We start from the raw sequence: 21,639 nt of genomic DNA on the forward strand, positions 1-21,639 counted from the left end.
ATAATTGTAAGGATCCGTGAGTCCCGCTACCCTCAGCGCGCCCCCTCCTTACCTCGGCCCGCAATCGGGTGCTCTGCTTCCCCCGCCTCCTGCGGCGCGTCACCTGGGCCATCTATCAGCTGTCGGACTACGGGCGCGCGTGCATGATGTGCGTAACTTTATAACAAGCCCTCTGGTCCCGCCTCCGGGTTGCGCCCCGCACGGGGGCGTCATCAGCACGTCACGTATGCGCAGGACGCGCGCTCTACGTGCGCAGGTACCGCGTCATCAGCCTCCATCTGTAAGCCTTCCCACACCTGTCTCCTGCACCAAACGCAGCAAGCGTTCCTGACGCGCCTCCTCTTGCCTTGTTCTCATTGGTTCCTGTTTGCCATATATGCTCAGCCGTTTCACTGGTTCATCGGCTGAGCATAAACCTTCCTGCTAGCGAAGTGTTCACTGCTGTCTTGCCTCCACAGTCTTGTTGTGTCTCCAGATCCTTGTTCCTGACCATAGCTTTTCCTCCGGACTCCGCTCTTCTGTTCTCCTGACATCGGCTACGTACGACCATCCGCACCTCTCCATTCCGACCTCGGCTAGCTCCTCGACGATCCGCTCCCCTCCAACACTGACCTTGGCTAAAGTACTACGACGATCCGCCTCTCTCCAATTCAGACCACGGATAAGTACCTCCTATGATCCGCTACTCTCCATCACCGACCTCGGTAAGTATTACTGACCATCCAGACCTCTCCTAACCCAACCCGGCTACCTCAACCAATCTACACTCCAGACGCGCCCACGCGGCTGTGGGTTGGTGTTATATCAAATCCCCACCTCAGCCTCGCGGTCACGCCTTGTTTATGGGGAGCACTCCATTACAGTATGCTCAGCCCAACAAACATAGACCCCGCTGAGGTAGGGCGAGTCTTGAGCACGCACGCAAGCATGTTTTGCAAAATAGAAAAATATTTTGGACTAAATGACCTTTGCATGGAATTATTGCACCAGAATCTCATGTCCCTTTCTGACTAGGTACAAACCCCTCCTCCTAGTCCTGACCCTTCGGGGCCTTCTGCTGCAACTATTGCTTCTATGCCTATGTCTCCCTCATCTGAACCCCGACTTCCCACACCAAACCGATATGGCGGCGACCCCCATGGGTCCAGGGGTTTTCTGAATCAATGTTTCATACAGTTCGAACTTATGCCTTATCGATTCATTTCCCAAAGATTCATGGTGGCGTACATTATTAAAGGCCTGGGTTTCTCCCATCACCCAGGATATCGGACAATTTACCCGGGAATTCCTCAGAGTCTTTGATACGCCTGGCCGCAAGGTACCTGCTGCTTCCTCTCTTTTTCATATTTCTCAGGGAAGTCGATCCGTGGCCAGATATGCTTTGGAGTTCTGCACTATTGCCGCCGAGACCGGATGGAATAACGAGGCGTTAGCAGCCGCCTTCTGGCAAGGTCTTACAGAGATTTTAAAGGAGGAGCTCATTTCACATGAACGTCCCACTGTTCTCAAGGAACTCATTGCCATATGTATTCGCGTTGATCAACGTCTGCAAGAGAGGAGAACTGAAATATTCCATCATTGGCAGCTTACTCCGAGGGTTCCTTCTTCCCATGCCGGTACAGCTGTACCCCTTCTGCCAGATATTCCAGAGCCTATGCAACTTGGGGGTAACAAGTTGTCTTCCAACGAGAAACAGCGTCAACGCAACACCGGTCTCTGTCTCTACTGTGGCAATCCCGGACATCAGGTACTCTTTTGCCCCGGAAGTCGAGAAACGCCAACTCCCAGTGAGGTCCAGGGGAATCACATTGGGAACACTTTCTACATCCCCTATCGCAGCTAAACAGCTGCCTACCAGGATCTTGCTTCCTGTTATGCTTACCGACGAGGGTTTCCACAATTCTGCGATGACCTTTCTGGATTCCCGGGTTGGGAGGCAATTTTGTCAATCAAGGCTTCGCCGAGAGGAATAACAACCCCCTCGTTCGCAAGAAATGCCCAGTAGGGTTACAAGCCATAGATGGTCGACCTCTGCAACCAGCATATATCTCTTTACAGACCGTTCTCTTTAATCTTCGTACAGGTGAGGACCACACGGAAGAGATCCAGCTGGATGCCATTCACACCCCTTCGGTGGACGTGATTCTTGGCCTCCCATGGCTGCAACTTCACAATCCACGCATCGATTGGTCTGACAAGGAACCGGTCCTGTGGAGCCCCTTTTGTTCCAAGAACTTCACTGTGCCCATCAAAAGTATTGGTGGGGTTACTGCTCCCAAAGAAGAGAAGGTAAAATTGCCCGAGGTCTATGCCAAATTCTGCGACGTTTTTGATAAAGCAGATCTGAGGTCTTACCTCTACATTGTCCTTTCGATTGTCCTAATGACTTGCTGCCTGGTTCTGTACCTCCCAGGGGAACTTCTTACCCACTTTCCCTTCCTGAGACGAAAGCTATGAAGGAGTATATCCATGAAAATTTACAAAGGGGTTTTATTTGAAAATCTTCTTCTCCAGCCAGTGCAGGCTTCATCTTTGTGAAGAAAAAGGACAGGTCAATATGTCCATGTATTGATTACAGAAGTCTTAACAAGGTCACCATTAAAAACCCTTACCACTGATTGCTGAACTTTTTGATCGCCTCCAAGGAGCCAACATCTTCACTAAACTGGACCTCAGTGGTGCCTACAATCTGGTAAGGATCCTTCAAGGTGATGAATGGAAAACAGCTTTCAATACCCGTGACGGCCACTGAATATCTCGTCATGCTCTTCGGTCTCTGTAATGCCCCTGCTGTCTTCCAGGACTTCGTTAATGAAATCTTCAGAGATCTGCTCAATCAATTCGTCGTCATCTATCTGGACGATATAATGATCTTTTCTAAGTCCTCACAGGAGCATGTCAACCATGTCAAACAAGTACTTCTACGCCTATGTGAAAACCATTTGTTTGCCAGTTCCATCAATCCTCCACAGTGTTCCTAGGATACATCATTTCCAACACAGGTCTCACCATGGATCCTGCAAAAGTAAAGGCGGTTCTGGATTGGTCTCGTCCCACTACCCTCAAAGCCGTGCAATGTTTCCTGGGGTTTGTGAACATCTACTTCAGGTTCATTCAAAATTGTCGGGCCGATGCTACTTTATCCCAGAGAAGGAAACCTCAAGGCAGACTCCACCCCTGTGCTTTTTTCTCGAAAAAAATGTCTCCAGTGGAACAAAATGATAACGTAGGTAACTGGGAACTCCTAGTAATCAAGTTAGCCCTGGTGGAATGGAGACATCTGTTGGAAGGCACAGAGAACCCGATCACTATTCTCACCGACCACAAAAATTTGCTCTATATCGAGGGTGCTCGATATTTAGAGGCCCGTCAAGCCCAGTGGTCGCTTTTCTTTTCCCGTTTTAATTTTATTATCTCTTCTTCCGGGTTCTCAAAATATCAAAGCCGATGCTCTTTTCCGTCAGTTCCTAGTGGATGACAAAACCGAGGATCAGCAGGAACCAATTCTTCCCTCCATTCCTGAGGGTCTCGTAGTTCCTCATGGGCGATTGTTTACCTCACCACCTCATCGGAAGAAGGTCCTTGAATTGGGTCACTCTTCGAAGTGTTCAGGTCACCCACGTGCTAGAAGGACCACCAACCTTGTGGAACGGACCTTTTGGTGGCCCGGCATGCAAAAGAATTTGTTGCTGCGTGCTCGACATGTGCTCGAAAAAAGAGTCCCCGGGATAAACCACCAGGACTCCTTCGACCACTGCCCATCCCGGACCGCCCATGGACACACTTGTCCATGAACTTCATAGTCGAACTGCCGGTATCTAAAGGGATGAATACCATCTTGGTTGTGGTAGACCGCTTTTCCAAGCAGTCTCCCTTTGTTCTGTTAAAAGGTCTACCCAACTCTTCCAAATTGGCAGACATCTTTATCAAATAAATCTTTTGCTTCCATGGGGTACCATTGGCCGTAGTCCCCGATAGAGGTTCACAGTTCATATCCAAGTTCTGGTGCTCCTTCTGCCAGCGACTAGGAATAGCGTTACATTTTTCTTTGGGTTATCATCCCCAAACCAATGGCGAGACTGAGCGCACCAACCAGTCTCTCGAACAATACATCCGGTGTTTTGTTTCAGACACTCAGGACGACTGGTCGGATCTTCTGCCCTGGGCCGAGTTTGCGCATAACAACTTGCGTAATGAATCCACCATGGAGTTGCCCTTTTCAATTAATTATTGGTTCCACCCATCACTTCTACCCATCTCTACACCCACTTCTGGGGTACCAGCAGCAGACGAAAGACTTCTTAGTCTTCAAAATGTGTGGAAAAAGATCCAGGAGAACCTCAAGAAGGCAACTACCATTAAAAAGGCACAGGCAGACCGTCACGAAGGAGGATCCAAGAGTTCAAACCAGGAGAAAGGGTGTGGTTGTCTTCTAGGAACATCAGGCTCAAGGTCCCTGCACGGAAACTGGCACCAAGGTTCATCGGACCATATTCCATCTTGAAAAACGTCAACCCAGTGGCATACCGGCTACGCCTTCCACCTTCTATGAAGATCCCCTCTGTTTTTAATGTGTCTCTGATAAAACCAGCTGTGCGGGGTACTCGCTTTCCCGTTCCCTCCTCGTCTACGGCTCCTGTTCTCGTACACGGCCAACAAGAGTACGAGGTTCAGTCTATCTTGGACTCCAGGATTTCAAGGGGATCGGTCCAGTACCTCGTGCACTGGAAGGGGTTTGGACCCGAGGAACGATCCTGGGTCCTCACCACCGTCTTTACGCTCCAAGGCTTGTTCACATCTTCCATGCCAAGTACCCTCACAAGCTGTTTCTGAGACGCCCGGAGGGCGCTCCTGAAGGGGGGGTTACTGAAGGATCTGTGAATCCCGCTACCCTCAGCGCGCCCCCTCCTTACCTCGGCTTGCGATCGGGTGCTCTGCTTCCCCCGTCTCCTGCGGCGCATCACCTGGGCCATCTATCAGCTGTCGGACTACGAGCGCACGCTCATCATGTGCGGAAGTTTATACCAAGCCCTCTGGTCCCGCCTCCGGGTTGCGCCCGCATGGGAGCGTCATCAGCACGTCACATACGTGCGGGAAGCGTGCTCTACATGCGCAGGTACCGCGTCACCAGCCTCCGCCTGTAAGCCCTCCCACACCTATCTCCTGCATCAATTGCAGCAAGCGTTCCTGATGCGCTTCCTCTTGCCTTGTTCTGATTGGTTCCTGTTTGTCTTATATGCTCAGCCGTTTCACTGGTTCATCGGCTGAGCATAAACCTTCCTGCTAGCGAAGTGTTCACTGCTGTCTTGTCTCCACAGTCTTGTTGTGTCTCCAGATCCTTGTTCCTGACCATAGCTTTTCCTCCAGACTCCGCTCTTCTGTTCTCCTGACCTCGGCTACGTACGACCATCCGCACCTCTCCATTCCGACCTCGGCTAGCTCCTCGACGATCCGCTCCTCTCCAACACTGACCTTGGCTAAAGTACTACGACGATCCGCCTCTCTCCAATCCAGACCACGGCTAAGTACCTCCTACGATCCGCTACTCTCCAACACCGACCACGACAAGTATTACTGACCATCCTGACCTCTCCTACCCCGACCTGGCTTCCTCGACCAATCTACACTCCAGACGCGCCCACGCGGCTGTGGGTTGGTGTTATATCAAATCCCCACCTCGGCCTCGCGGTCACGCCTTGTTTGTGGTGAGCACACCGTTACAGTAATCACATTAACATTTAATGTGTAAGGGTAATAATCACTGGTGGCACAACCACATGAATAATACAATTAAAAACTACCATGAGCACAGACAAACAACTAAACAATAAATCAGTTGTAAAAACACAAAAACGTGACAATACAAACAAACCACAATGGGGGATGCCAAGATACTAACCGAGAAATGTGAAAGCGGGGCTGCAGTGCTGTGTGCTGATGTAGCACTCCAGACTGCACAGATCAACAGCTGGTCTTCCGTCCGCTTCAGCTTCCCGGCGATCTGGCACAAGCCAATGAATGGGTAGGCGCGCTGAACAGCCTCATCTGACCTCTATGCGTTTTGCAACTGCGTGCTTTGTCTGGCCCTGACGAAGAGTAGAGGTATTTGGGGTTGAGGTTGTTTCCCTTACTGATGTTGGTAGGGGGACGTTTGTGGGTCAGGCTGATGTCACCCTCTGATGCTGTTCGGAGTGTAGGACAGAGTAGTGGGGTGGGCGGGTGGGGGTAGAGGTAAAAGCACGGGGGTATTCGTATTTAGTCTGTCGTCTCTAGCTGATTCCTGTGTTTGTTACAGGGGGATTTTCCTGGATACGATTCTGCCCAAATATGACGTGAACGGAGTGAGACCCCCAATAGGACAGAGGACAAGGCTCAGTGCGGGTGATATCACACAGGCCCGGAAACTATACAAGTGTCCAGGTATTTATTATAAATATATAATAATTTATATATATATATATATATATATATATTCTCTTCAGCCCTTGTTGATCCGTGGCTTGATGACAGGCTTCTCTAATTCTTATAAATATATAAAACACACACACACACACATATAGATATCCCAGGGAGTGCTTACACTTATTTCGTTTGTACATATCTGCAACGATTGCTGTAGCTGGTATGAGCACCCTTCTGTTACCAAGTTGTCTTGAAAGTGAGTGCCATCATTATATTTATATACATAGTGTGTGTGTGTGTGTGTGTGTGTGTGTGTGTGTGTGTGTGTGTGTGTGTGTGTCGCAATCCAGTTCGGCCTCCTGGTGCCTGCAACTGCCAGGCTGGGCCTCTCTGAGGGCCTAGTGCACGTGAGCGCCACACCGACCCCAGTCACATGGTCCCCTTCAGCAGCGAATTGAGAACAACCGCCACTCGCTAAAGCCTCCTCTGGGCAGAACCTAGTAGGAGGTAACTAGCATGCCCACCTGAGCTAGTCTCCAGTTCGGCATCACGCGATCACGTGGAAACTCCTTCCGCAGCCCCGTCGCAGCATAGAACAGCCCAAGGAGCTGCTGCAGCCTGGGACCACGCCTCCTGTGGCAGCCTGGGACCGCTCCTCCCGCTGCAGCCTGGGACCACGCCTCCTGTGGCAGCCTGGGACCGCTCCTCCCGCTGCAGCCTGGGACCACGCCTCCTGTGGCAGCCTGGGACCGCTCCTCCCGCTGCAGCCTGGGACCGCTCCTCCCGCTGCAGCCTGGGACCGCGCCTCCTGTGGCAGCCTGGGACCACGCCTCCTGTGGCAGCCTGGGACCGCCCCTCCCGCTGCAGCCTGGGACCGCCACTCCCGCTGCAGCCTGGGACCGCGCCTCCTGTGGCAGCCTGGGACCGCCCCTCCCGCTGCAGCCTGGGACCGCGCCTCCTGCTGCAGCCTGGGACCGCGCCTCACACTGCAGCCTGGGACTGCGCCTCCCACTGCAGCTTGGTACCGCACTTCCCACTGCAGCCTGGGACCGCGCCTCACACTGCAGCCTGGGACTGCGCCTCCCACTGCAGCCTGGGACCGCGCCTCCTGCTGCAGCCTGGGACCGCGCCTCACACTGCAGCCTGGGACCGCGCCTCACACTGCAGCCTGGGACCGCGCCTCCCACTGCAGCCTGGGACCGCGCCTCCCGCTGCAGCCTGGGACCGCGCCTCCCACTGCAGCCTGGGACCGCGCCTCACACTGCAGCCTGGGACCGCGCCTCCTGCTGCAGGCTTGAGCTCAGGAACTCGCCATGTGACTTGCAGGGACAAACTTTAACCGAAGCAGCGCGGGGACCAGAAATACAATGTGAGGCGCGGAATGATCTTCCGCCACTCACTGCCTATATCCCCTTCCTCCCAGCCGGACACTTCCTCCCTGCTGAGCGTCACCGCTGGGGGGGGAGTCAGGAGAAGGGCGGAACGGGAGCCTGGGTCCAGCAGTCATGTTGCACTTAACGTAGGGCTCAATGCTTTCTTTTCGAGCAAGCTGAAGCGCTTTTTCAGCTCTAGTTTAAACTCTCTGCTGTTTATCCTGTAGTTGTTTTTTTTTTTTTTTGTTTTGTTAAACATTGTCTTTTGTTTGAAATAGTATTACTTTTCTGAAGCCAGGGTCACGTGTGATGTGTGAATGGCCCCAGATAGCATTAACTCAGCTCCCTTTTAATCACTCCAAGTCCTATAATATTTCCTCCACCATATTGGGAAAAGCAGCAGAATACAGATACTTGTGGATGGTATGTAGTGGCGATTTGTAGTTAGAAACAGGTAAAAAGAGATGGCCTCACCATGGGAGATTAACAGAGAAGTGTGCTGTACTCACTGTCTCCAGGGTGGAAAAGGAAGTGAGGGGCAGTGTGGGTAAAGGGAATAGTCTAGGGGCAGACTATCTCTGAACAAACAGGAGGGGGGGCAGACTAGCCCATTCTGGTGAGGATCTCAGAGGCTGCAGTAGCAGCTCACTGATTCCATGCCCGGAGGCAAGAAATGCAACATTGTTGCAAGCCACACAGGCACAGTATGTGTGCAAACTCCATGCAGCTGGGAATAAGAACTGACAGGCAGAAGCTGCAAAGGAGAGAGGGGGGTGAGTCAGAAAATTAGTTCTTGTTCCATGACAATTACATAGATTTGATAAAACCGAATGGTGAATAATGGAGGATACAGAAAGCAAAAAGGGAATAGCATGCTAAAGATAATCGGGGTGGGGGGTGGACATAGGTACATCACATAGTTAAGCAATAGATCAATTTGTATAACATATGTCTCGGTGTCATATTACAGTGCTGGTTTCTAATCCTTATGTAAACATTGTTTTGCTGTTCATTTCATAATAATAATAGCATGCTCTTGTATAGCACGGCTAGTTTTACGTAGCGCTTTACAGAGACATTTTGCAGGCGCAGGTCCCTGCCCCGTGGAGCTTACAATCTATGTATTTGGTGCTTGAGGCACAGGGAGATAAAGTAACTTGCGCAAGGTCACAAGGAGCCGACACCGGGAATTGAACCAGGTTCCCCTGCTTCAAGCTCTCAGTGCCAGTCAGTGTCTTTACTCACTGAGCCGCTCCTTCTCCACATTTCCTTGTGGCGAAGACGTTCTTTGATCAGGGGTCTTTGTCTGCGTTTTAGTCAGCCTTTTTCTCTCCATCTTCGCATTCAGATATAATTTGCAGAGAACTAATTGGCGATCATTCCTTGTGTCAAAACAGTTCAGCACGCTGCAGTCTTCAATCATGTGTTTCTTGTTAGTTATGATATAGTCCACTTAGAGTCTATTTATAATCGACTGGTTGATGTGGCATTCTCGTAAATGTTCCTTATTATATCAATGTACGCTTCTTCTAAACGCTGTCCTAATGCATTGAAAACAGCTGAGGTGTAGACAGAATCACTTGCTTTCTCACAATCAACAGATCCGAAGTTGAACGGCAGAGCACATTTATTACTTATTGTGCAACTTGGATGTGGTGCATTGTGTTATATCCAATGTATCTTTAGTTGGGTAGTTACTTTACCACACAACTTGAATGTACTCATAGTATTGAATATACACTTGGTGTATCTACATGCTTTATTGATTGAAAGCCCATGCTCTTGTGTACGATGGACTTTTTCCTCTCTATTATGCCCTAGTGTCATGGTTAACAGGGATAACATACGCAACATCACGATGGCTACTGTACTACGGGGCTTATATACCTATGTTTTAAAAGGGTCGAGGATAGTTCTACCCATCTGAGTACCTACGCAGTCGTTAAGGGGTTAAGTCGACTCCCAACTATTTTGTATTTCTTTTGTTTTGAGCGTTCAGAGGATCCGCACTATATATAGTCCGGGTGACATCACCCCGTTGCACCACGCGTCACCCGAGGACAGAGATCCATGGTTCTGGCATATGAGGGGATTGTTATAAAGGGCTAAGCGCATATAGCGGCCGTTATCACGGCTTGAGGAAGGGCCAGGAAGGCCCGAAGCATTGTCCCAGTTACATCAGGGTGTGTATTTGGACCCAATACTGATTAGATGTATTTTGTGCTGTATATTTGTTTTTAACTCCATATATATTTTCTGTAATAACACCCATTTTTTATATAATGTGTATAAATGTATATAACGTAATAACGTATGTTTTTTCTAATTGAGGCTACTCTGGATTGCAGCGTGTTGCCTCTTCAGTATTTTGTGAATAATTTTTGTGCTGGTGCCACGGCGGCCTTCATGACGAGGAGACCACCTATTTCTCTGAGCACACATCTAACATATCTTGTTCCTTCCGCTACCTTTATCTCCTTCACAGTACTGCCTGCTATCCTCTGTGAAATCCTGCTTGTTCTCCCGGCTGGGCAACGACCAGGACCTTTAGAAACCCTTAAATAGAAGCGCACGCTCTAGAGCAGAGGTGCGCAAACTGGGGGGGGGGGGGGGCGCGACCCCCATGGGGGAACGCAACATTTTTTTGGGGGGGGGGCGTGGGCAGTTGCAGAGGTCCCGCGCTCTCCCCCTAGGCATTTAAATTAAATTACGGGAGAGCAACGCGCGAGGCCTCTGCAACCTCTACTTACCGAGGTTCAGCCGGCTCCAGGACGTGTTACCATGGCAACGTGACGTCAATTGCCACGTGGGGTCATGTGACATCACGGTTGCTACAGTAACGCGACGTCAATTGCCGCCGCAGGGGGTAAGCAGGGGGGCGCACCAAGGAGGAAAGCATGCACGGGGGGGGGGCACAAAAAGTTTGCGCACCCCTGCTCTAGAGTGTAGCAAATGTGAATACAATGAACTAAGTACAATAGAGTGAATGCACTCACAACGATAGATTCAAAATTGTCCATAGAGCCTCAGCCCGCGCTCCTCCGCGCCGACGCTGAGGCTCGCCTTCCCAGTCAGCAGCGATCCCATGGACTGGCAGGCGAGCCAGCGTGCGCGATCGGGTGGCGGGGCACTGACGTCGCTGGGCCAATAGCCCACAACGCACGGACATCAACGTCATGGCGCCGCGACGTTGACGCTGCTTTGCTGTGATTGGAGGTTTTCAGCCGACAGCGCGCTGAAAAACAGCATTGGCTGTCGGCTGAAAAGCCCAACTCGTCAGCACGCCTGCGGCCGCTCGCATGAGTCCCCTCTCAAGACATCCTCATTGAGGATGCCGGGGCTCAGCGCGGAGCGTCCGCACGGCTCACCGCGGCCTGTCCTTCCATGGACGCAGCCTTAGAAAGAAGTGATTGCCGTAGTCTTCGGATAATGTGTCACTGGCGTTTTTTGTTTGCCTTCCCCTGGATCAATATACTTTAATGCAAATATAGGATTGAGTATCTGTCGTCTAAATTTAGCATAGGTTGAACTCGATGGATATTGTCTTTTTTCAACCTCATCTACTATGTAACCAGGGTATCTAATAACGGGTATCCAAGGCTCAGCACCCAGCAGTGGTTTCATATTTTGTGACTGTGCCGCCACCCCCTTTTTCGTGCTCCCCTAATATTATAGGAATTTGACCCCCTCCCCCATTTTGTACATTTTTTTGCAATTTGTTTAATAGAATTCAAGCCGGGGGTCTCCGGAGCGGAACCCCATTCATTTCAGTCCCGGGGAGCCCCCTGCTTCCAGAGATTCTTACCTTCGTTGGGAGGGGGGGGGGGGGGTTGCAGGTAGCCAATCCGGCTTGGCTATGCGGTCCATGTAATGGCTGCTCTTCAAAGCTCCCTGGTCCTGTGGTATAATAGGAAGCCGTGACGTCATCCTGTGCGGCTCCTATTGGCCCACGTGACTGTGGGCTTTACACAACACCAAATATGGGCACCACCTACGTAGTTAAGTATCTCTGGAAGCAGGGGCTCCCCCTGAGCTGAAATGAATGGGGTTCAGCACCAGCGACCCCCAGCTTCAATCCCGCTTGGATTGCTCCTCAAATCCATACCAGTGTATCCTTACAACCTCTTCCTCTCCTCCCTGGTAGTGATGTTGTGTATTTCAGTTCTCGGTTGTAGATTGTGACTGATGGTGACGTCTGCCCTCTCCAAACGTACAGAATGATGCTGAAGAGTGTCTGCCTCCCTCACTACTGGGCCTAGTGCTCAGGAGGAAACTAATATAGTTTGAGTAATAAACCAAGTCACTTAAAGTAATAGTTTGGCAAATGTATGTATATCTTTATTTATATAGCGCCATTAATGTACATAGCGCTTCACAGCAGTAATACACGGGACCATCATATAGATAACAAATAATACAAATAACACATAATGGGAAGAAGTGCTTCAGACATAAATGTGACACTTAGGAAAAGGAGACCCTGCCCCGAAGAGCTCACAATCTAATGCCATTAATAGGTTTTGCACATTAACCCCAAACCAAATTTGTAAGAGAAACAACATAACAATCTTTAGTCTAAGTGGTACCTGTATATTTAAGATGTCATTTTAAATCCAGTTTGGAGTGTGTAGACGAGGGCCCATATTAACTCTTGTACATGTAATTAATTTAATTAAAATGCTCCCAGGCTGTGCTGCACAGATGCAGGAAGGGGAGGTCATTCCATAGGAAGACACAACGGTGTAAATCCTCACGTGGTGATTGGACCATAGATGTGGAAAATGGGCTGTGAATAGCCTTCCAAATTCCCTATCTAACTAAATAAAGAGTACCACTAATGAGCACATTGACATGTCTCAGACAGGTCTACGTCTCAGACAGATTCATCTAACTAATTAACATACAAGTCGTATAGGAAATTCTCCACAGTGGGAAGGTCCAGTCTCAGATGGGTGAATCCAGGCACGATGATCCGGTATCCCAGGCACGATGATCCGGTATCCCAGGCACGATGATCCGGTATCCCAGGCACACTGATCCGGTATCCCAGGCACACTGATCCTGTATCCCAGGCACACTGATCCAGTATCCCAGGCACCCTGATCCGGTATCCCAGGCACACTGATCCTGTATCCCAGGCACACTGATCCGGTATCCCAGGCACACTGATCCTGTATCCCAGGCACACTGATCCAGTATCCCAGGCACCCTGATCCGGTATCCCAGGCACACTGATCCGGTATCCCAGAAACACTGATCCGGTATCCCAGACACACTGATCCGGTATCCCAGGCACACTGATCCGGTATCCCAGGCACACTGATCCGGTTTCCCAGGCACACTGAACCGGTATCACAGGCACACTTCCGGTATTCCAGGCACACGGATCCGGTATCCCAGGCACACTGATCCGGTATCCAAGGCACACTGATCCGGTATCCCAGGCACACTGATCCGGTATCCCAGGCACACTGATCCGGTATCCCAGGCACACTGATCCAGTATCCCAGGCACACTGATCCGGTATCCCAGGCACACTGATCCGTTATCCCAGGCACACTTCCGGTATTCCAGGCACACTGATCCGGTATCCCAGGCACACTGATCCGGTATCCCAGGCACACTGATCCGTTATCCCAGGCACACGGATCCGGTATCCCAGGCACACGGATCCGGTATCCCAGGCACACGGATCCGGTATCCCAGGCACACTGATCCGGTATCCAAGGCACACTGATCCGGTATCCCAGGCACACTGATCCGGTATCCCAGGCACACTGATCCGGTATCCCAGGCACACTGATCCAGTATCCCAGGCACACTGATCCGTTATCCCAGGCACACTTCCGGTATTCCAGGCACACTGATCCGGTATCCCAGGCACACTGATCCGGTATCCAAGGCACACTGATGCGGTATCCCAGGCACACTGATCCGGTATCCCAGGCACACTGATCCGGTATCCCAAGCACCCTGATCCTGTATTCCAGGCACACTGATCCGGTATCCCAGGCACACTGATCCGGTATCCCAGGCACACGGATCCGGTATCCCAGGCACACGGATCCGGTATCCCAGGCACACTGATCCGGTATCCCAGGCACACTGATCCGGTATCCCAGGCACACTGATCCGTTATCCCAGGCACACTTCCGGTATTCCAGGCACACTGATCCTGTATTCCAGGCACACTGATCCGGTATCCCAGGCACACTTCCGGTATCCCAGGCACACGGATCCGGTATCCCAGGCACACTGATCCGGTATCCAAGGCACACTGATCCGGTATCCCAGGCACACTGATCCGGTATCCAAGGCACACTGATCCGGTATCCCAGGCACACTGATCCGGTATCCCAGGCACACTGATCCGGTATCCCAGGCACACTGATCCGGTATCCCAGGCACACTGATCCGGTATCCCAGGCACACTGATCCGGTATCCCAGGCACACGGATCCGGTATCCCAGGCACACTGATCCGGTATCCCAGGCACACTGATCCGGTATCCCAGGCACACTGATCCGGTATCCCAGGCACACTGATCCGGTATCCCAGAAACACTGATCCGGTATCCCAGAAACACTGATCCGGTATCCCAGGCACACTGATCCGGTATCCAAGGCACACTGATGCGGTATCCCAGGCACACTGATCCGGTATCCCAGGCACACTGATCCGGTATCCCAAGCACCCTGATCCTGTATTCCAGGCACACTGATCCGGTATCCCAGGCACACTGATCCGGTATCCCAGGCACACTGATCCGTTATCCCAGGCACACGGATCCGGTATCCCAGGCACACGGATCCGGTATCCCAGGCACACGGATCCGGTATCCCAGGCACACTGATCCGGTATCCAAGGCACACTGATCCGGTATCCCAGGCACACTGATCCGGTATCCCAGGCACACTGATCCGGTATCCCAGGCACACTGATCCAGTATCCCAGGCACACTGATCCGGTATCCCAGGCACACTGATCCGTTATCCCAGGCACACTTCCGGTATTCCAGGCACACGGATCCGGTATCCCAGGCACACTGATCCGGTATCCCAGGCACACTGATCCGGTATCCAAGGCACACTGATGCGGTATCCCAGGCACACTGATCCGGTATCCCAGGCACACTGATCCGGTATCCCAAGCACCCTGATCCTGTATTCCAGGCACACTGATCCGGTATCCCAGGCACACTGATCCGGTATCCCAGGCACACTGATCCGTTATCCCAGGCACACGGATCCGGTATCCCAGGCACACGGATCCGGTATCCCAGGCACACTGATCCGGTATCCCAGGCACACTGATCCGGTATCCCAGGCACACTGATCCGTTATCCCAGGCACACTGAACCGGTATCACAGGCACACTTCCGGTATTCCAGGCACACGGATCCGGTATCCCAGGCACACTGATCCGGTATCCAAGGCACACTGATCCGGTATCCCAGGCACACTGATCCGGTATCCCAGGCACACTGATCCGGTATCCCAGGCACACTGATCCAGTATCCCAGGCACACTGATCCGGTATCCCAGGCACACTGATCCTGTATTCCAGGCACACTGATCCGGTATCCCAGGCACACTTCCGGTATCCCAGGCACACGGATCCGGTATCCCAGGCACACTGATCCGGTATCCAAGGCACACTGATCCGGTATCCCAGGCACACTGATCCGGTATCCAAGGCACACTGATCCGGTATCCCAGGCACACTGATCCGGTATCCCAGGCACACTGATCCGGTATCCCAGGCACACTGATCCGGTATCCCAGGCACACTGATCCGGTATCCCAGGCACACTGATCCGGTATCCCAGGCACACGGATCCGGTATCCCAGGCACACTGATCCGGTATCCCAGGCACACTGATCCGGTATCCCAGGCACACTGATCCGGTATCCCAGGCACACTGATCCGGTATCCCAGAAACACTGATCCGGTATCCCAGAAACACTGATCCGGTATCCCAGGCACACTGATCCGGTATCCAAGGCACACTGATGCGGTATCCCAGGCACACTGATCCGGTATCCCAGGCACACTGATCCGGTATCCCAAGCACCCTGATCCTGTATTCCAGGCACACTGATCCGGTATCCCAGGCACACTGATCCGGTATCCCAGGCACACTGATCCGTTATCCCAGGCACACGGATCCGGTATCCCAGGCACACGGATCCGGTATCCCAGGCACACGGATCCGGTATCCCAGGCACACTGATCCGGTATCCAAGGCACACTGATCCGGTATCCCAGGCACACTGATCCGGTATCCCAGGCACACTGATCCGGTATCCCAGGCACACTGATCCAGTATCCCAGGCACACTGATCCGGTATCCCAGGCACACTGATCCGTTATCCCAGGCACACTTCCGGTATTCCAGGCACACGGATCCGGTATCCCAGGCACACTGATCCGGTATCCCAGGCACACTGATCCGGTATCCAAGGCACACTGATGCGGTATCCCAGGCACACTGATCCGGTATCCCAGGCACACTGATCCGGTATCCCAAGCACCCTGATCCTGTATTCCAGGCACACTGATCCGGTATCCCAGGCACACTGATCCGGTATCCCAGGCACACTGATCCGTTATCCCAGGCACACGGATCCGGTATCCCAGGCACACGGATCCGGTATCCCAGGCACACTGATCCGGTATCCCAGGCACACTGATCCGGTATCCCAGGCACACTGATCCGTTATCCCAGGCACACTGAACCGGTATCACAGGCACACTTCCGGTATTCCAGGCACACGGATCCGGTATCCCAGGCACACTGATCCGGTATCCAAGGCACACTGATCCGGTATCCCAGGCACACTGATCCGGTATCCCAGGCACACTGATCCGGTATCCCAGGCACACTGATCCAGTATCCCAGGCACACTGATCCGGTATCCCAGGCACCCTGATCCGGTATCCCAGGCACACTGATCCGTTATCCCAGGCACACTTCCGGTATTCCAGGCACACGGATCCGGTATCCCAGGCACACTGATCCGGTATCCCAGGCACACTGATCCGGTATCCAAGGCACACTGATGCGGTATCCCAGGCACACTGATCCGGTATCCCAGGCACACTGATCCGGTATCCCAAGCACCCTGATCCTGTATTCCAGGCACACTGATCCGGTATCCCAGGCACACTGATCCGGTATCCCAGGCACACTGATCCGTTATCCCAGGCACACGGATCCGGTATCCCAGGCACACGGATCCGGTATCCCAGGCACACTGATCCGGTATCCCAGGCACACTGATCCGGTATCCCAGGCACACTGATCCTGTATCCCAGGCACACTGATCCAGTATCCCAGGCACCCTGATCCGGTATCCCAGGCACACTGATCCTGTATCCCAGGCACACTGATCCGGTATCCCAGGCACACTGATCCTGTATCCCAGGCACACTGATCCTGTATCCCAGGCACACTGATCCGGTATCCCAGGCACACTGATCCGGTATCCCAGAAACACTGATCCGGTATCCCAGAAACACTGATCCGGTATCCCAGGCACCCTGATCCAGTATCCCAGGCACACTGATCCTGTATCCCAGGCACACTGATCCGGTATCCCAGGCACACTGATCCGGTATCCCAGGCACACTGATCCGGTATCCCAGGCACACTGATCCGGTATCCCAGGCACACTGATCCGGTATCCCAGGCACACTGATCCGGTTTCCCAGGCACACTGAACCGGTATCCCAGGCACACTTCCGGTATTCCAGGCACACGGATCCGGTATCCCAGGCACACTGATCCGGTATCCAAGGCACACTGATCCGGTATCCCAGGCACACTGATCCGGTATCCCAGGCACACTGATCCAGTATCCCAGGCACACTGATCCGGTATCCCAGGCACACTGATCCGTTATCCCAGGCACACTTCCGGTATTCCAGGCACACGGATCCGGTATCCCAGGCACACTGATCCGGTATCCCAGGCACACTGATCCGGTATCCAAGGCACACTGATGCGGTATCCCAGGCACACTGATCCGGTATCCCAGGCACACTGATCCGGTATCCCAAGCACCCTGATCCTGTATTCCAGGCACACTGATCCGGTATCCCAGGCACACTGATCCGGTATCCCAGGCACACTGATCCGTTATCCCAGGCACACGGATCCGGTATCCCAGGCACACGGATCCGGTATCCCAGGCACACGGATCCGGTATCCCAGGCACACTGATCCGGTATTCCAGGCACACTGATCCGGTATCCCAGGCACACTGATCCGGTATCCCAGGCACACTGATCCGGTATCCAAGGCACACTGATCCGGTATCCAAGGCACACTGATCCGGTATCCCAGGCACACTGATCCGGTATCCCAGGCACACTGATCCGGTATCCCAGGCACACTGATCCAGTATCCCAGGCACACTGATCCGTTATCCCAGGCACACTTCCGGTATTCCAGGCACACGGATCCGGTATCCCAGGCACACTGATCCGGTATCCCAGGCACACTGATCCGGTATCCAAGGCACACTGATGCGGTATCCCAGGCACACTGATCCGGTATCCCAGGCACACTGATCCGGTATCCCAAGCACCCTGATCCTGTATTCCAGGCACACTGATCCGGTATCCCAGGCACACTGATCCGGTATCCCAGGCACACGGATCCGGTATCCCAGGCACACGGATCCGGTATCCCAGGCACACTGATCCGGTATCCCAGGCACACTGATCCGGTATCCCAGGCACACTGATCCGTTATCCCAGGCACACTGATCCTGTATTCCAGGCACACGGATCCGGTATCCCAGGCACACGGATCCGGTATCCCAGGCACACTGATCCGGTATCCAAGGCACACTGATCCGGTATCCCAGGCACACTGATCCGGTATCCAAGGCACACTGATCCGGTATCCCAGGCACACTGATCCGGTATCCCAGGCACACTGATCCGGTATCCCAGGCACACTGATCCGGTATCCCAGGCACACTGATCCGGTATCCCAGGCACACTGATCCGGTATCCCAGGCACACGGATCCGGTATCCCAGGCACACTGATCCGGTATCCCAGGCACACTGATCCGGTATCCCAGGCACACTGATCCGGTATCCCAGGCACACTGATCCGGTATCCAAGGCACACTGATCCGGTATCCCAGAAACACTGATCCGGTATCCCAGGCACACTGATCCGGTATCCAAGGCACACTGATGCGGTATCCCAGGCACACTGATCCGGTATCCCAGGCACACTGATCCGGTATCCCAAGCACCCTGATCCTGTATTCCAGGCACACTGATCCGGTATCCCAGGCACACTGATCCGGTATCCCAGGCACACTGATCCGTTATCCCAGGCACACGGATCCGGTATCCCAGGCACACTGATGCGGTATCCCAGGCACACTGATCCGGTATCCCAAGCACCCTGATCCTGTATTCCAGGCACACTGATCCGGTATCCCAGGCACACTGATCCGTTATCCCAGGCACACGGATCCGGTATCCCAGGCACACGGATCCGGTATCCCAGGCACACTGATCCGGTATCCCAGGCACACTGATCCGGTATCCCAGGCACACTGATCCGTTATCCCAGGCACACTTCCGGTATTCCAGGCACACTGATCCTGTATTCCAGGCACACTGATCCGGTATCCCAGGCACACTGATCCTGTATTCCAGGCACACGGATCCGGTATCCCAGGCACACGGATCCGGTATCCCAGGCACACTGATCCGGTATCCAAGGCACACTGATCCGGTATCCCAGGCACAGTGATCCGGTATCCAAGGCACACTGATCCGGTATCCCAGGCACACTGATCCGGTATCCCAGGCACACTGATCCGGTATCTCAGGCACACTGATCCGGTATCCCAGGCACACTGATCCGGTATCCCAGGCACACTGATCCGGTATCCCAGGCACACGGATCCGGTATCCCAGGCACACGGATCCGGTATCCCAGGCACACTGATCCGGTATCCCAGGCACACTGATCCGGTATCCCAGGCACACTGATCCGGTATCCCAGGCACACTGATCTGGTATCCAAGGCACACTGATCCGGTATCCCAGAAACACTGATCCGGTATCCCAGGCACACTGATCCGGTATCCCAGGCACACTGATCCGGTATCCCAGGCACACTGATCCGGTATCCCAAGCACCCTGATCCTGTATTCCAGGCACACTGATCCGGTATCCCAGGCACACCGATCCGGTATCCCAGGCACACCGATCCGGTATCCCAGAAACACTGATCCGGTATCCCAGGCACCCTGATCCAGTATCCCAGGCACACTGATCCTGTATCCCAGGCACACTGATCCGGTATCCCAGGCACACTGATCCGGTATTCCAGGCACACGGATCCGGTATCCCAGGCACACTGATCCGGTATCCCAGGCACACTGATCCGGTATCCAAGGCACACTGATGCGGTATCCCAGGCACACTGATCCGGTATCCCAGGCACACTGATCCGGTATCCCAGGCACCCTGATCCTGTATTCCAGGCACACTGATCCGGTATCCCAGGCACACTGATCCGGTATCCCAGGCACACTGATCCGTTATCCCAGGCACACGGATCCGGTATCCCAGGCACACGGATCCGGTATCCCAGGCACACTGATCCGGTATCCCAGGCACACTGATCCGTTATCCCAGGCACACTTCCGGTATTCCAGGCACACTGATCCTGTATTCCAGGCACACTGATCCGGTATCCCAGGCACACTGATCCTGTATTCCAGGCACACGGATCCGGTATCCCAGGCACACGGATCCGGTATCCCAGGCACACTGATCCGGTATCCAAGGCACACTGATCCGGTATCCCAGGCACACTGATCCGGTATCCAAGGCACACTGATCCGGTATCCCAGGCACACTGATCCGGTATCCCAGGCACACTGATCCGGTATCCCAGGCACACTGATCCGGTATCCCAGGCACACTGATCCGGTATCCCAGGCACACTGATCCGGTATCCCAGGCACACGGATCCGGTATCCCAGGCACACTGATCCGGTATCCCAGGCACACTGATCCGGTATCCCAGGCACACTGATCCGGTATCCCAGGCACACTGATCCGGTATCCAAGGCACACTGATCCGGTATCCCAGGCACACTGATCCGGTATCCCAGGCACACTGATCCGGTATCCCAAGCACCCTGATCCTGTATTCCAGGCACACTGATCCGGTATCCCAGGCACACCGATCCGGTATCCCAGGCACACCGATCCGGTATCCCAGAAACACTGATCCGGTATCCCAGGCACCCTGATCCAGTATCCCAGGCACACTGATCCTGTATCCCAGGCACACTGATCCGTTATCCCAGGCACACGGATCCGGTATCCCAGGCACACTGATCCTGTATCCCAGGCACCCTGATCCGGTATCCCAGGCACCCTGATCCGGTATCCCAGGCACACTGATCCGGTATCCCAGGCACACTGATCCGGTATCCCAGGCACACTGATCCGGTATCCCAGGCACACTGATCCGGTATCCCAGGCACACTGATCCGGTATCCCAGGCACACTGATCCGGTATCCCAGGCACACTGATCCGGTATCCCAGGCACACTTCCGATATTCCAGGCACACGGATCCTGTATCCCAGGCACACTGATCCGGTATCCAAGGCACACTGATCCGGTATCCCAGGCACACTGATCCGGTATCCAAGGCACACTGATCCGGTATCCCAGGCACACTGATCCGTTATCCCAGGCACACTTCCGGTATTCCAGGCACACGGATCCGGTATCCCAGGCACACTGATCCGGTATCCCAGGCACACGGATCCGGTATCCCAGGCACACTGATCCGTTATCCCAGGCACAC

The 21,639-nt window shown here is 53.4% G+C and overlaps 1 protein-coding gene across 2 annotated transcripts in view; it reads left to right on the plus strand.

The window, feature by feature from the left end:
- The window catches only part of BMP1 (bone morphogenetic protein 1), a 113,530-nt gene that overhangs the window by 38,613 nt on the left and 53,278 nt on the right, over positions 1-21,639 (plus strand). For both annotated transcript variants that reach the window (XR_012801790.1, XM_075601453.1), the window contains exon 7: positions 6,296-6,420. Coding sequence is in view for 1 of the 2 variants with exons in the window: in XM_075601453.1 (XP_075457568.1) it covers positions 6,296-6,420 (125 nt within the window). In the remaining variant the exon portion in view is untranslated. The remainder of the gene's footprint in view (positions 1-6,295; positions 6,421-21,639) is intronic.

This window comes from Ascaphus truei, chromosome 5 (genome assembly GCF_040206685.1).
Source record: "Ascaphus truei isolate aAscTru1 chromosome 5, aAscTru1.hap1, whole genome shotgun sequence".
In the NCBI taxonomy this organism is placed as follows: domain Eukaryota; kingdom Metazoa; phylum Chordata; class Amphibia; order Anura; family Ascaphidae; genus Ascaphus; species Ascaphus truei.